This window comes from Pongo abelii, chromosome X (assembly GCF_028885655.2).
Source record: "Pongo abelii isolate AG06213 chromosome X, NHGRI_mPonAbe1-v2.0_pri, whole genome shotgun sequence".
Lineage (NCBI taxonomy): Eukaryota > Metazoa > Chordata > Mammalia > Primates > Hominidae > Pongo > Pongo abelii.
In genome coordinates, this window is record NC_072008.2 from 2288492 (window position 1) to 2305004 (window position 16513).

A 16513-nucleotide genomic window follows, 5' to 3' on the forward strand; every position below is an offset into this window, starting at 1 on the left:
GGTTGATGGGTGCAGCAAACCACCATGGCATGTGTATACCTATGTAACAAAACTGCACGTTCTGCACATGTACCCCAGAACTTTTTTATTTTTTGAGATGGAGTCTTGCTCAATCGCCCAGGCTGGAGTGCAGTGCCACGATCTCGGCTCACTGCAAGCTCTGCCTCCCGGGTTCACGTCATTCTTCTGCCTCAGTCTCCCGAGTAGCTGGGACTACAGGTGCCCGCCACCACGCCCGGCTATTTTTTTTTGTATTTTTAGTAGAGATGGGGTTTCACCATGTTAGCCAGGATGGTCTTGATCTCCTGACCTCGTCATCCACCCGCCTCGGTCTTCCAAAGTGCTGGGATTACAGGCGTAAGCCACCGCGCCCAGCCTGTACCCCAGAACTTAAAGTATAATAATAACAATAATAAAAAGACAGGTGTTATCTCAGAGCCCCTGACTCAGTCGGCCGGGCAGCACGTATGCCAGCCCAGGAATGGACCAATAGATGAGGCAGGGCTTTGTAAATCAAAAATAAAATTATTTGGGAGGCTGGGGTGGGTGGATCACTTGAGGTCAGGAGTTCCAGACTAGCCTGGCCAACATGGTGAAACCCCATCTCTACTAAAAATATAAAAATTAGCCAGGAGTGGTAGCAGGTGCCTGTAATCCCAGCTACTCAGGAGGCTGAGGCAGGAGAATCGCTTGAACCTGGGAGGTGGAGGTTGCAGTGAGTTGAGATGGCGCCACAGCACTCTAGCCTGGCCGAAAAAGTAAGACTCCGTCTCAAAAACTAAATAAATTAATAAAATAAAATAAAATTCTAAGTCCCCCTCCCCCACCTTCAAAACATCTGAATGCACTTCCTCCTCAGCCAGAGCTCTTTAAAAATTTAACCTGAGAGACTGTTTCAGGCCGTGAGCGGAAGCAGGGGTCGAACATGCCTCACGATGCCTCTCCAGCATTAACATCCACATAGCCTTTAAGTCTGAGAAGAAATATTTTACAACCTCTTCTCTCTGACCCTAGCACCGGAAGGATTCCTGTTCAAATAAGAGCTTGAGTCTTCACAATTCTTTATCTTAACCCAGACATTCTTCTCTATTGATCCCAGGACTTTAAAGAAACTCACGCAATTGCCAATCAGAAAATTCTAAAATCTACCTATAAGCTGGAAGCCTCCTGCTTTAGGTTGTCCCGCCTTTCTGGACAAAACCAATGTGTCTCTTAAATTTCATTGACGTCTCATGCCTCCCTAAAACGTATAAAACCAAGCTGCACCCGGATCACCTTGAGCACACGTTCTCAGGACCTCCTGAGGGCTGTGTCACGGGCCATGGTCACTCATATTTGGCTCAGAATAAATCTCTTCAAATATTTTAGAGTTGGACTCCTTTCTCTTTTTTTCTTTTTTCTTTCTTTTTTTTTTGAGACGGAGTCTCGCTCTGTCACCCAGGCTGGAGTGCAGTGGCCTGATCTTGGCTCACTGCAACCTCCATCTCCCCGGTTCAAGCGATTCTCCTGCCTCGGCCTCCTGAGTAGCTGGGACTACAGGTGCACACCACCACACGCGTCTAATTTTGTATTTTAGAAGAGACAGGGTTTCACCTTGTTGGTCAGGCTGGTCTCCAACTCCTGACCTCAGGTGATCCACCCGCCTCGGTCTCCCAAAGCGCTGGGATTACAGGCGTGAGCCACCGCGCCCGGCCTAGTTTGACTCTTTTCGTGGACAACTGTCCACGAAAGCGTGGAATGCAAGAATATTCAGGGTTCTTTGTCAGGCTGCAAAGTTGTTGCACTACCCTGCAGGAAAATGGATACAATTTTAGGCTTAGGTGTGAACAGAAAACATATTGTTAAGTGTGGGAAGGGCGACAACTGCACTGCAGCTGTGGCCAGTGGCGCGGGGCGGGGGGGGGTCTCTAAACTCAAAGCCCACTGGAAGGCGAGTCGCCCATGACCAGGACTAGGGCCCAGGCGCCCCAGATAGAAGGGACCTCGTTCCCTGTTGCCCCCCGCTAACTCCCATGACCAGGAGTCCCCACTCCCAACCTTGTCCTGGGGATTCTGGGGAGAAACTGCCGCAGCACAGAGGCTCCTCCAAGGGTCGTCCTTGGTCCCGCGCAAAGGGTTCGTCCGCCACCCTCCTGGCTGCACATCCCCAGCTCGGACGCTCTAGAAAGGACTTGGGACGGGAGTTGCCTGTGGAGCGGGGGCCCACGCTTCCTGAGCAGGGAGAGGATTGCACTTTGCTCCCCTTGGGGAACTCCCTGAGATGAGCAGCGGGGAGGGGCCCCCATACTTTTCCCAGCAGGGGAGCCGAGAGTTTCCTTTGCTCCCACTGCAGAGCAGGGGAGGGTCCCTGTTAGGGGCGGAGAAGGGGCTGCAGGGGCGAGTGGGGAGGGGGGCTACACGTTTCCAAGAAGGGCGGCAGTTTCATGTCGTTACAGTTACAGGCGTGCATTTAGGAGGCTGTAGACAGGGAGGGACCCGCACTTTCCCGAGCAGGGGAGCTGCTGGGAAAGTTTGTTTTTTTGCTCCCACTGGAGACCAGGGGGCGAGGGGGGGGTCCTTGTTAAAGGGGCGGAGAAGTGGCTGCAGGGGCGAGTGGGGAGAGGGGGGTCTATGTTTCCAAGAAGGGCGACAGTTTTGTGCCACTACAGTTAAGGGCCGCCCTGGGGCGTGCATTCAGAGGGCTGTTTCAGGGAGGGACCCGCACTTTCCCGAGAATGTTGTAGTTCACTTTGCTTTGGGTCGGCGCCGCCCTGGCTACGGCCTTGTGGGTGGGTGAGGGGGCGTTGGCAGTTTCCTGAGAAGGGGTGAGGGGTGTACCGTGCTCCCCTCGGCGCTGCCTGGGCCACCCCCGCCCGCCTACCCCCTCTGTCCGCTCCCCGGACCCGGCGTTCCCGCCCCTTCTGGGCGCGCGTGGAGGCCGGGGAGGGGCGGGGCGGGGCGGGCGCAGCCGGGGCTGAGCTTGCAGGGTCCCTCCCCTCACCCGCCCCCTTCGAGTCCTCCTCGGGCTTCGCCCCACCCGGCCCGTGGGGGAGTATCTGTCCTGCCGCCTTCGCCCACGCCCTGCACTCCGGGACCGTCCCTGCGCGCTCTGGGCTCACCATGGCCCGCGGGGCTGCGCTGGCGCTGCTGCTCTTCGGCCTGCTGGGTGCTCTGGTCGCCGCCCCGGGTGAGCGAGCGGAGGGATCCGGGTTGGGGGACGCAGGCCGGGACTGGGGATCCGCTTGCGATGCGGCGTTGGGGGGCGCCCCGCGGGGACACCCGGACCCTCCTTCCTGCCCGGCGGGACGCGCTGTGCCCACGGGGGCCCAGGCCCGGAGGAGGCGCCCATTTTCTCCCCAACGCTTTTCCTGGAGCCGTTCCACAGAGAAAAGTCAGCGTTTGTTGTCGGAGTTGCAAACTCTTAAATTTGGGGCGGCCTTGGGAGAGGTGGCATCAGATGCTTCCCAATCTAGGGGACTTTCTTACGGATCTGTGTCCCTTTGCATCAGCCCCTCACCCCCACCCCGTTATCTCCCCCCAGGGTTTGGGGACCTGCGTCTTTAGGCCGCGCGCGGAGGCCGCCCTGGAGTTGCCTGTCACAGCCACGCCCTGCGTCCCGGGCCTAAATTTGGAATCGCTGGGAGCCTGAGACCCGGGTGGTGGGGGGAAGGGAAGGAAAAGTTAGAAAAAAACTTTGAGCCCTGAAAATGTTCAAAAATACTCTGTGGATGCAGGCTCCGGGAATTTCCGCGCGTGCTGTGCGCCAAGCAGCACGGGAAGCAGAAAGAAACGTGTGCTTACCAAATTGTCCATCTGCAGCGGTGGAGAATTCGGAAAACAGAAAAAGTATGCAGGGAAGAAAGAGCCATGGTCACCCTCCCACGCCCTAAACCGGGCCTATTTCTAATTATTACTGTAATCATGTTTTTCTGTTTTCCTCCCTTTGAAAGGGAAAGGGGGCCTTGGTGGATGTGGTATGTTATAAATTCTTTGTTCCAGTGGCCAGTGCATTTTTGCTCTTCATATGGGCAGGCTTTTAAGTAGACTGGCTTGCAGGCAGTGTAGACTTCAGGACCGGCCTTATCAGGGCTGGACGTATTTAGGAAGGAGAGGCGGGAACGCCCAGCCCTGGGGAGGATGGAGGAGGCCCGGTTTGTGTTGATATGATCTAGCTCAGCCTAGAGCTGCGGTGACTAGGCCGGGTCTCTATTTTTAGGGAGGAGTTGCTAATGGATTTACACCCTCTTTAAAGGGGTCCCGGGTATCCTAGAAATTGTGCTTTCACTTGGTAGAGATTAGAGATAATGAAGCCTGCTCCGTAGAGGAAAACTTGGAGGACTTTCCAGCTTGCAGGGGAGGTTCCAAGCAGAGCTTCCTGTTTCTCCCTTTTCTTCCTAAATGTCCTTCCTTCTTGCGGGCAGGCTGCCACCACGGACGGGATGGCTCTGTAGGGTTTTATCAGCTGCATTTGTTCCCCAGGCACCTGCAGATGAACGGGTTTTTCACTTGTCTCTCTGCGAATGCATTCCTTCATCCTTCATGCATTCCTTCCTTCTTTTGCACCTACTGTGTGCTTGGGGTCAGGGAAATATATCCAAGGGAGTTCTGGTGGCCTAAGAATTCAGTTTCCTGGAGAACAGAGGCATCTGAACAGGCAGACGGGAGACAAGGCCACAGGGACCTTTATAGTTCCACCACGAAATAACTCAGGGGTTCCCAGTGGTAAATCTTGGTGAGGGGCTTGGCTGGATTTTGAAGCCCTGGGGACAGATTTGCCTGAGGGGCTTGGCTGGATTTTGAAGCCCTGGGGACAGATTTGCCGGCTGGTCTGGCGTTCCAAGTCATTGGAGCAGAGTGGGTGGAAAGCCTTATATTCTCTGAGCCCCAAACAAGTCGTTGCACAGTTTTTTTGTTTTTGTTGGTGGTGGTGGTTTGTTTTGTTTTGTTTTTTTGGACAGTTTCACTCTGTCACCAGGCTGGAGTGTGGTGGCGCGATGTCGGCTCATTGCGTTGCACAGTTTTTAAACCCACAGCAGTGTTCATCTGGAACTCCTGATTTTGGAAGCAGACTGGGCTTAGGAGCTCCAAGGCTGCTGATGCTTTGAGTAAAGGGAAGAGTACCTGTCTATGGGGTGGGTGGGTAGGGAAGAGCAGCGGGATAGGGGGATAACAGGGGCCAACCTATCCTCCCAATTGCAGAGGAGGGCCTGGCCATCAGCACTGATGGATCTCCTTGAGGGACCCTTCTCACCCCCTCTTTGCAGTCTGACCCTGCTAGAGATGGAGACAGAAACAGCCTGTCCCAATACTACTAATACACATGTTGTTTCATCGGGAAAGTTGACTTTTGAGTTGGTGATGCTCAGAACACACTTTCCTATAGCAATATGCATCAGGCTGCAAAACCCAGTTGAGCCTGAAGTAGGTTCTCAGACTGGTGCTGATAGCTCTGGCCTGATATCAGAGTGTTGGGGACCCTGTGTTCCTTGGTTCCTTCATAAATTCTCAGGGGTACAGGCGGGATGTGGTGAGGGATGGATGGACAGAGGGAGGTGTATAGAGGAAAAGAGGAGGCTTCAGGTTTGTAGAGAGCAGGATGTCCCCACAGGGCGACGTTGGCCCGGAGGAGACACTTTGTGATGGTTGCAGACATTTTTGGTTGCCACCCTGGGGTGGGACATCCCACCATCCTGCAATGGGTGGGGCAGCTTAGGGAAGCTGCTCAGAATCTTTCAAGGGCCAGGACGGCCTCCAGCACGAAGAATTCATCAGGTCCCAAGTGCCAATGGTGTTGAGGGCGGAAAACCCTGAGAAGGGCTTGGGAGTTGTATGTATGCGCTGATTCAGGGCTGCCCCTGCAGTTAGGAGCCTCCCGTCCCCGACTGTAGGGTAGCACACACCCAGTGCATCCCTGCTCTCTGGCAAATCAGCCCCACCCCCTGGGGCAACGGCACAGCGGCCTGTGCAGTTTGAAAAACTCCAAACACCTACAGAACCGACATCTCTTGAACAATACCAGGCCTCTTCAGGATTCCCTCGCCCCAGTAGAGCAAGTGTGGGCTTCGTTTTTTTTTAACTCTCTCCAGAGCTCTTGTCTCCTGCCCCCGTGGCTGTGTGTGGAAGTTATTAGGAGAATGTTTCTGGGCAGAGGAAGTGGGTTTTATCATCCAGCGAGTTTGCCTTGATTTTCCACCAGCGCGTTTGGCTCTGGTAAAAGTTGATTGCTTTGCATTTAACTCCCTACTTTAGGCCGAGCACGGTGACTCAGGCCTGTAAATCCCAGCACTTTGGGAGGCCGAGGCCAGTGGGTCACATGAGGCCAAGAGTTCGAGACCAGCCTGGCCAATGTGGCAAAACCCCGACTCTACTAAAAATACAAAAATTAGCCAGGCGTGGTGGTGAGCGCCTATAATCCCAGCTACTCAGGAGGCTGAGGCAGGAAAATCACTTCAGCCCGGGAAGCAGAGGTTGCAGTGAGCTGAGATCGTGTCACCGCACTATGGCCCGGGTAACAGAGAGAGACTCAGTCTCAAAGAAAAAAAAAGCAACTTCCTGCTTTAGCTCTTTCTCCTTTCTCTGTGTATGAGACAGAGTTTTCATGTAAAGACAAATACATGTCCTTACACTTTGGAGATACTCAAGTAAATGATTGTTTGTCTGGAAATCACTTTTCTTCCTGAAGGTCCTATGGTGGGTACATGCTGTCATTAGAAAGAAATGCAGCTCATACAATACTTTTCCCCGTTCAGCATTTAGGAATCATGGCGGGATTTCATGGGTACTGTCTGGAATGTTTTCGGACTCAGATATCTTCCCCCGGGGAGGTAGACTTCTCAGTAGCCATGTGGACCTTGTGCTGGTTTTCAGTCCTGCTGAAAATTTTCTGAGCACTCTTGTTACTTTAGGGGAAAAGAATTACATGTCCTTTGTGATTTATAGACACAGTAAGAAATAAGACCCATGTGTCTCTCGGGGTGCGAAGGAGGAAAAGTCTTTTTTTTTTTGAGATGGAATTTTCCTCTGTTGTCCAGGCTGGGGTGCAGTGGCACAATCTCAGCTCACGGCAACCTCTCCATCTCAGGTTCAAGCAATTCTCCTGCCTCAGCCTCCCGATTAGCTGGGACTACAGGCATGTACCACATATCTGGCTAATTTTTGTATATTTAGTAGAGATGGGGCTTCACTATGTTGACCAGGCTGAAAAATATTTTTTTGAGGTGGGGTCTCGCTCTGTTGCCCAGACTGGAGTGCAGGGGTGCAATCAGGGCTCACTACAGCCTCCACCTCCTGGGCTCAAGCAATCCTCCCACCTCAGCCTCTGCAGTAGCTGGGACTAGAGGCACACACCACTGTACCTGGCCACTTTTAAATGTTTTTGTAGAGACAGGGTCTTGCTATGTTGCTCAGACTGAAAAAAAAAAATCTTTTTTTTTTTTTGAGACGGAGTCTCACTGTGTCACCCAGGCTGGAGTGCAATGGCAGGATCTCAGCTCACTGCAACCTCTGCCTCCCAGGCTCAGGCAATTCTCCTGCCTCCGCCACCTGAGTAGCTGGGAAGACAGGCACATGTCACCACACCTGGCTATTTTTTGTATTTTTAATAGAGATGGGGTTTCACCCTGTTGGCCAGGCTGGCCTTGAACTCCTGGCCTCAAGTGATCTGCCCACCTTGGCCTCCCAAAGTGCTGGGATTACAGGTGTGAGCCACCTGAAAAATCATTTTAAAAATCAACTGTCGTACGTTCTTATTTGGAAGGGACTCCTGTAACCAAAGACAGGGAAAAACAAACCAAACTTTATTAACATGCGTTTTTCATTGATACATGGGAGATACCTAGAAATGGGTAGTTTTCAAGGAAGTGGCTTGGATTGTAGCTGCTCTAGTATCCTCAACAAAGAACAGTCCATTTTTAGAGAATTGGCAGAGAAAGACAAAGGATTTTGCGTCTTCAGGGGCAGCAACGAAATGGCAGAGAAAGGCTGGTTAGTGAAGCTCGTTCATTCTGAGTCCTGTGGTTCCGTGTCCAGGCCCATGTGGGTTTTCTGCTGTCTTCTGTGGTTCACCTCTGTTCTCCCAGTTGGGGAGGTGAGGTTCGGATTGCTTGTGAATGTGGTCTCATCGTTGCTGGTGTAGCTGCAGGCTGCAGGCTGTCCGGGGCTTGAGGATTTGCTGATATTCTTTCTTTCTTTTCTTTTCTTTTTTTTTTTTTTCTTTTTTTTGAGATGAAGTCTCGCTCTTTTCCCCCAGGCTGGAGTGCGATGGTGCGATCTCGGCTCACTGTAACCTCCGCCTCCCAGGTTCAAGCGATTCTCCTGCCTCAGCCTCCTGAGTAGCTGGGATTACAGGTGCCCGCCCCCACGCCTGGCTATTTTTTGTATTTTTTTAGTAGAGACGGGGTTTCACCATCTTGGTCAGGCTGGTCTCGAACTCCTGACCTCAGGTCATCCGCCCACCTTGGCCTCCTAAAGTGTATTCTTTTTTGATTTACCCCAGTCTCTTGGCTGAAACATGGTAGCTCACCAACATTTCTACTCCCATTTGTCCAACTGACAGTATCTTTTCACATCTCTAGAGACCAGAAGGACTTCCTCTTCTTGAATTTCCTGTTCAGTATTCTTTCTTGGCTTGGTTCCTTGGTGAGTTTTGAGGAGATGGTGCATGGGTGTGTTTTTCAGCTTTGTTTTAGTATGACTCAGGGTTGCCACCATGCCTTGTACGGTCTCCTAGTCGTAGTATTAAAGTTTCTGCTTAGCAGGAAACCAGAAACTTCCTTTCTTCTCCCCCAGAGTCAGATTCAAACCAGTGTTTCTCAAGTGGGCTGTGAAAGTAGCCTGCAGCCACCCACCTTGCAAAGAAGAAAATTCAACAGAGGAGAGGAGAAAACGCCCACAGGGCACATGGAAAGCCTTGCTAAAGAAGCGGCATGGGCAAAGCTTTTGTTCCGCTCCCTCTGTCCTGGTGGGCTGGGCTGAGATATAATATATGTTTGTCATTGTGGACGGCAGCTGGATGAGTCTGAAAGCGGTTGCAAACCCCTTTAATTCACTTTGCTTTCTCAACTTTGAATGGTGTCGTGGGCTGGGGTGGGTCCCCTGTTTTTGAGAATCATCTGAAAGAGTCTGATTTTCTGCAGCTTTTCGGGGAGTAAAGCTGTTCCTCCAAAGCGCTGTTTAAAAACTGATAATAATGTATTTGGTTGAGCTAACAGCCCTTCTTGAAGAGGCAGCAGACTGGCCAGAGCTGTTACATTCCAGGGGTTCTGCAGGCATTACTCATCAGCGACACCTGAGCCCGCCCGCCCGGGTAGCCTGATTCTTGTTTGTTTCTGCTTTGCCTGACCCTGCAAAATTATTGTCCAAATGCACCCTGGCAAGCATTGATCCATGAGGGGATGCTGACCAGAGGGAGCTTTCGTTTCTGCAGGAACACAATGGACTGGAATGATGACAAGAATAAACACACTGCATTGTCTTTTAGGGCCAATGGACTTGGAGGCATAGAGATTTTATAACTACTGCCAGAACCCAAATATTGCCAGTCGGCCTGTTCTGCTGCTGTTGCTAGCTGTCTTCTTCTGGGGGAAGTGAGCTGGGTTCTAAATATGAATTAACACAGGGCTGTCTTCGATGAATTCAGCACAAAATGTTCTCAGCAATTGAACACTCAGAAGTGTTAGGCATTTAATGCAGACACATAGACTAGCAGGACAGGAAGGGATTTGGATCTGGGCAAGCAGGAGATGGATATGAACACCTGTCTTTTGAGACCATGCCGAGGTGGCAATGAAGGTAGAGGCCCCCTGTGTTGAGGTCTTTACTCAAGAGGCTGTGGTCCTTTGGGACTAACATAGCATCCAATAGACAGATGATAGACAGCTACAGCCACCTATGGGAGGTGGTTTCTACTCTTAAACCACAAGCCCCTAGACATTCATCATATCATAAACATATCACTGGGCAGTGGCTTGCAATCTTTTTTTTTGTTTCTTTTTTTTTTTTTAGACTTGCCCAGGCCAGAGTGCAGTGGCGTAATTGTAGCTCACTGCACTCTTGACCTCCTGGGCGCAGGTGAATCTCTCACCTCAGCCTTCCGAGGAGCTGGGACCACAGGCATGTGCCACCCTCAGCTAATTTTTAAAATCTTTTTGTAGAATCGGAGTCTCACTACATTGCCCAGGCTGGTCTTGAACTCCTGGGCTCAAGCAAACCTCTCACCTCAGCTTCCAAAGTGCTGGGGTTACAGGCGTGAGCCACCATGCTCAGCCTGCAATCATTTTTTTTGAGACAGGATCTCACTTTGTCGCCCAGGCTCAAGTGCAGTGGTGTGATCTCAGCTCACTGCAGCCTCGAACCCCCAGGCTCAGGTGATCTGCCCACCTTAGCCTTCTGTGTAGTTGGGACTACGGGCACATGCCACAACACTCAATTAATTTTTATCTTTTTTGTAGATACAGAGTTTCGTTCTGTCGCCCAGGCTGGTGGACATATTTTAATCCTACAGAGTCCAGGCTAAAAACACACCAGTAACTGTGATGCCCATCCCTCCTGCATTCCTGATTTCTGAGTGACGGTTTTAGACACAAACCTGCTTGACCACCCTCCAGTAGCTCTTGCTGACCTAGATCTGAGGTTCTCCGCTTTGGCCCCGTTGCGGGAAGCTTGGAAACGTCACTCTTGCCCAGGGTTACCTGGGTAGTCTGGTTTATAGACGTGTTAGGCGTTTTAATTTTTATTTTATTTTTTTGAGACAAGATTTTGCTCTGTCACCCAGGCTGGAGTGCAGTGGTGCAATCATAGCTCACTGCAGCCTCAACCTCCTGGGTTCAAGCAGCCCACCCACCTCAGCCTCGAAAGAAGCTGGGACCACAGGTGCGCCTCACCATACCCGGCTAATCTTATCTTTTCTTTTTCTTTATTTTCTTTTCTTTTTTCTCTTCTCTCTTTTCTTTCTTCTTCTTCTTTTTTTTTTTTTTTTTTTTTTTTAGACAGCGTCTTGCTCTGTCGCCCAGGCTGGAGTGCATTGGTACAATCTTGGCTCACTGCAACTTCTGCCTCCCTGGTTCAAGCGCTTCTCTTGCCTCAGCCTCCTGAGTAGCTGGAACTACAGGCACGCACCACCACGCCTGGCTAATTTTTGTATTTTTAGTAGAGACGGGGTTTCACTATGTTGGCCAGGATGGTCTCGAACTCCTGACCTCATGATCTCCCACCTCGGCTTCCCAAAGTGCTGGGATTACAGGCGTGAGCCACTGCACCCAGGCTTTTTTTTTTTTTTTTTTTAATTACAGAGTCTTGCTCTGTCACCAGGCTGGAGTGCAGTGATGCAGTCTTGGCTCACTGCAATCTCTGTCACCCAGGTTCAAGTGATTCTTCTGCCTCAGCCTCCCTCAGGCGTGAGCTGGCACGCCCAGCCAAATTTTTCATTTTTTGTAGAGACAGGGTCTCCCTATGTTGCCCAGGCTAGTCCTGAACTCCTGAGTTCAAGCCATCCACCTGCCTTGGCCTGGCAAAGTGTTGGGTTTATAGGCGGGAGCCACTGCATCCGCTATTAGGAATTTTTAAAAAGCCACTCGGAGGGTCTTCATGTGTGGCTGAGTTGTCAAGAATCATTGTTATTTTACTGGATATTCTGTTTCTTCCCTCCTACGTGAGATTTCCCACGACTGCTTCTCGGATGTGAATGTCTGTGCCATGGATTACATTTTTCAAAGAGCATTCAGTTTGTTATTTCATCTTCAGTGAGCCCTTAAGATATTTCTCATGGGCCTTTTGTAGATAAAGACACTGGGGTCAGAGAGTTCAGGAGCTTGCTGGTGATCACGTGGTCAGCATGGGGAAAAATGCATGTGGACATGAGTTCCGTTGGTGGCAAGACCTGGGCACAGGGGTTGCTGGGCTTGGGAGTTGGTGGCTGCATGTGTGGGCTGAACAGAGCTCCCCAGGCACGGCCTTGTGGACCTTGAGGGATGCCTACCTTCACCACTAGTGTGACTTGAAGGGGAGGAGAATGTCCTGAATCAGTGATGGGCATTTTGATATGGAAGAGAACTCCCTTGAATCCTGGTGGTGAACTTGTCTCAGACCAGTCACAGAAGCCTCTCCAGCTCCTCAGGGTCTCCGTGCTCTAGGTATCCATGTGTCCTTCCATCCATTTACCCATCCATTTATGCATCCATGCATCATCCATCCAGCCATGCATCCTCCATTTATCCATCCATCCATCAACCCATCCTCCCATTCATTTACCCATCCATCCATTTGTCCATCCATCCATCCATCAACCCATCCTCCCATTCATTTACCCATCCATCCATTCATCCATGCGTCCATCCATCCTTACATCCATCCATCCATCCATCCATCCATCCATCCATTTATCCATCCATCCATCCATCCATCCCTTTATCCATCCCTTAATGCACCTGTGCATCCATCCATCCATTCTCCATTCATCTTTCCATCCATGCATACATCCATGCATCCATCCTTTTAGTTCATCCAGCCACTTATCAATTGATACATCCATCTGTCCACCATCTACTCATCTGTCCATCCATTCACCCATCCTTTCATCAATTTACCCATCTACCATCCATCCATTTATCTGTTCACCCATTCATCTATCCATCCATCCATCCATCCATCCATCCACCTATCTGTTCATCCATCCATCCATTCATCTATCCATCCATCCACCTACCCACCCACCCATCCATCCACCCACCCATCTGCCCACCCAACCATCCATCCACCTATCCATCCATACCTCCATCCATCTACCCCCCCACTCATCCTCTTAACTACCCATCCATCCACTTATCCATGCATTCCTCCATCCATCCACCCATCCACCTACCTACTCACCCACCTAAACTCATCCATCCACTCAACCATCCATCCACCTATCCACCCGTACCTCCATCCATCTCCTTACTGCCCATCTTTCCACTCATCCACCCAACTACCCATCCATTCACCCAGCTATCCACCCAACCACCCACCCACTCGTTAATTTATCCACTCACCCACCCATGCATGCATGCATGCATCCATCCATCCATTTACCCACCCACCCACCCACCCATCCACTTACCTGCCTGTCCATCCACCCTCCCAGTCCATGGCTCTCTCATGTATTCCTTCAGCCAACATAGGTTGAAGTTAAATGTACTATGGGTGCTATTTGCTGTAGTTCCTGTTTTTTGTTCTCTGCCTTGGAGGTAACAACCGGGGCATCAATTTGGGCATAAAAGCACCATTGTGGATGGAAGGCCTGGATGTCTGGAGGCACAGAGCAGGGACCACACTCGTTCAGGGGGTCAGAGAGAGTTCTCCCAGAAGGGGCCCTCCCTGGACACTGAACTTCCAAGAATGAGCAGAGGAAGCCAGATGTAAGGAAGAGGAAGGGTGTCTCAGCGTGGTAGACAAGCAGTAAGAGTGATGGTGAGGCAGCTGCAGTTCATCTCAGGCTAGAGGAGCTGCAGGGGCCAGATGGTGGGCAACCTCTGTTGCCATTGCTGAGGAGTGCAGATTTAAGCTCCCCTGAAGGGTTTGACGCAGACAGCTGTGTAGGGACGCTTAACCTGCCAAAGGCCCGTCTTTGGGTAACAGCATGGAGAACAGGTGGGAGGGGCTGGGGCTATTTTTGGCAGAGCCTGGATAAGTTAGTGGAGATAGAAGAGAAGACACAAGCTATTTTAAGAGAGATTAAGGCAGTTAAAATCTGTACCAGGTCCCTGCCTGCAGACTTGACCACACATTTGCATCACATGGGTAGGCTTTAAAATATAGATGCCCGCATCTCACCTTGGAAAGTTTCTGATTTAATTAGCCTGGGCATCAGGACTTAGGAAAACCCCACAGATGTGTGTAATTTGCTGCTGGAGTTGAGAACTGGGGTCCAGAGCTGTGCTCCTTAAACTGTAATGTGCTTACAAATCGCCTCTGGTAATGCTTGTGAGAAAGCACTTCAGGTTGGCTAGGGAGAGGATCACGGAGGGCTTCCTGGAGAAGGTGACATTCTCCCAGGGCCTTGAGGGGTGAATAGAAATTTTCCAGGTTCAGAAAGAAGGAGTGGGCTTTCATGGCCAGGTAGAGGATCCAATGAGGCAGACGAGGAGCCCAAATTCTGTAACCCCCTCCCCTACCCCCAGGATGCCCCTGTATCGGTCCCGTGTTGTAACAACCAAATTCACAAGATGCTGCAGAGGGGAAGACATTTTAAATTTTCTGAGAAAGACAATGATATATTTTGGACACCATGAGAAATACTGTTATTAACTTGTTTTAACCTATGTACACGCAATCTTCATCATTCAAGGATTCTGTATATGTGACTTGCCTACTTGCTAAAATGTATTTGTCATCCCCATATCAATATTCCTGGCATTTAATTTTTTTTTTTTGTTTTAAAGTTTCATTTTAGGTTCGGGGATACACGTGAAAGTTTGTGACTTAGGTAAACATGTGTCGTGAGGTTTCGTTGTACAGATTATTTCATCACTGTGGTATTAAACCCAGGACCCAATAGTTACCCTTTATGTTCTTCTCCTTACCCTCGGCTATTTTATTCATGCACAGAACAGCAAAAAAATTGAACTTTTTATTTTTTATTTTTTTTGGATGGAGTCTCCCTCTGTCACCAAGGCTGGATGCATCACTGTGGTATTAAACCCAGGACCCAATAGTTACCCTTTATGTTCTTCTCCTTACCCTCGGCTATTTTATTCATGCACAGAACAGCAAAAAAATTGAACTTTTTATTTTTTATTTTTTTTGGATGGAGTCTCCCTCTGTCACCAAGGCTGGATGGAGTGCAGTGGCATGATCTTGGCTCACTGTAACCTCTGCCTCCTGTGTTCAAGTGATTCTCCTGCCTCAGCCTCCCGAGTAGCTGGGATTACCGGCATGGGATTACAGTCACCATGCCTGACTAATTTTTGTATTTTTAGTAGAGACGGGGTTTCACTGTGTTGGCCAGGCTGGTCTCAAACTCCTGGCCTCAAGTGATTCACCTGCCTCGGCTTCCCAAAGTGCTGGGATTATAGGCGTGAGCCACCGCACCTGGCCACAATTGAGCTTCTCAATAGCACATGTTGTCAGCTGAGGTTCAACAAAGCCAGACCCTGCCTTCTCGGGCCAGCGCATACTGTCAACAGCTTTCTTTGCAAGGTCTATTTGGTGTCCTGTGTTTTGCGTTTTCGTGCTTTTTGTCAGTGATTTTGCGCTTTCAGATATCCCTAAGTCAGTGCTGACGTGCTACCTAGTGTTCCTAAGTACAGGAAAGCTGGCATGGTCTCACGGGGAAAATACACATTTGATGAGTGTCATTTAGGCACAAGTTATAGTGCTGTTGGCTTCGAGATCAATGTGAGTGACTCCACAATGTCTATTCACTATGGTGTCTTTAAACAGAAACCCACATAAAATGCGCTTAGGTAGTGATTGGTTGATGACCTCTGGGAATGTAACCCTGTCTTTACGTGGGAGCAATAGTTCACTATTCGTTAATTCAGTGTTCCCTGAGACTTTATAAAACGTAACTACTTTGAATAACAAAGCTGTAATTAACAAACCGAGCTGTTAAATGTGTGTGTGTGTGCATGTGTGTGTATGTGTGTGTGTGTGTTGGCCTCACATCATTTTACAGAGACACAAAGGGCTCTGTGAACTGCTAATAGTTGGGACCGGCGGAGGGGTTATTTCGAGCTAGCCCAAAACTGCAGGGCAGAGACCACTTTGAAAGGAGATCAGCAGTCAGGGAGTGGCTGGGATTAAGTTGGAAAAAGTGCTGAGGCCCCTAAGTCAGTTTCCGGTGTTTCCACGTTAGCCTTGGGGGGTGATGACTCAGTTTCCTGTAGGGATGGGATCTGGGCTAGCATCTGCCTGTGGAAGTGGTGACAGGGACAGAGAGCATGGAACCCCGAGCAGCCCTGCCTTGCTGTCCTCTGAGCCTCAGAACTCCTGAAGGCGGGGTCCTTCAGCATCACCCTGGAGTTTGTTAAAAATGCAGGCTCATGAGCCTCACCCCAGACCACAGAATGAAAATGTCTGGGGGTAAGACCCAGGATTCCACGTCTCCCCAGGTCCCTCGCAGGACGATTCTGAGAACTGCCGGTGTGAGGCGTGCTCAGCCCAGCCCAAACATTCACACCATTCTTGGCCTCTTGTAAAACTTGGCGTAGCTCAGGGGACATTCCCAGAGTTATGGCACAAGAACAAAACAAAGTTTCCCACTTCTTACCAAACATATTGTAAAATTACAGGAAAGAGCTTGTTCTATCACGTTTACACCCTTGTGCCGTCGTCCCAGTTAGGATGAAGCCGAGATGTTGCCTTGTACCTTAGGCCATCCCAGACAAGGAAGTATATGCAGTTTAACCACCTGCATATAATTTTTTTCTTTTTTCTTTTCTTTCTTTTTTTTTTTTTTTTTGAGACAAAGTCTCGTTCTATCACCCAGGCTAGAGTGCAGTGGCGCAATCTCGGCTCACTGCAACCTCCATCTGCCAAGTTCAAGAGATTCTTGTGCCTC

At 50.1% G+C, this 16513-nt stretch overlaps 1 protein-coding gene across 6 annotated transcripts in view; it reads left to right on the plus strand.

The window, feature by feature from the left end:
* The first annotated feature begins 2784 nt into the window (after nucleotides 1–2784).
* CD99 (CD99 molecule (Xg blood group)) overlaps nucleotides 2785–16513 on the plus strand; it is a 51335-nt gene continuing 37606 nt past the window's right edge. For 2 of the 6 annotated variants that reach the window (XM_024241548.3, XM_054544279.2), the window contains exon 1: nucleotides 2955–3166. In XM_024241548.3, the coding sequence (XP_024097316.1) occupies nucleotides 3100–3166 (67 nt within the window). In that variant the 5' untranslated portion in view covers nucleotides 2955–3099. Of the gene's footprint in view, nucleotides 3167–16513 lie in introns of all 6 variants that reach the window. The other 4 variants (XM_024241547.3, XM_024241549.3, XM_024241550.3 and 1 more) reach the window with 4 other exon arrangements.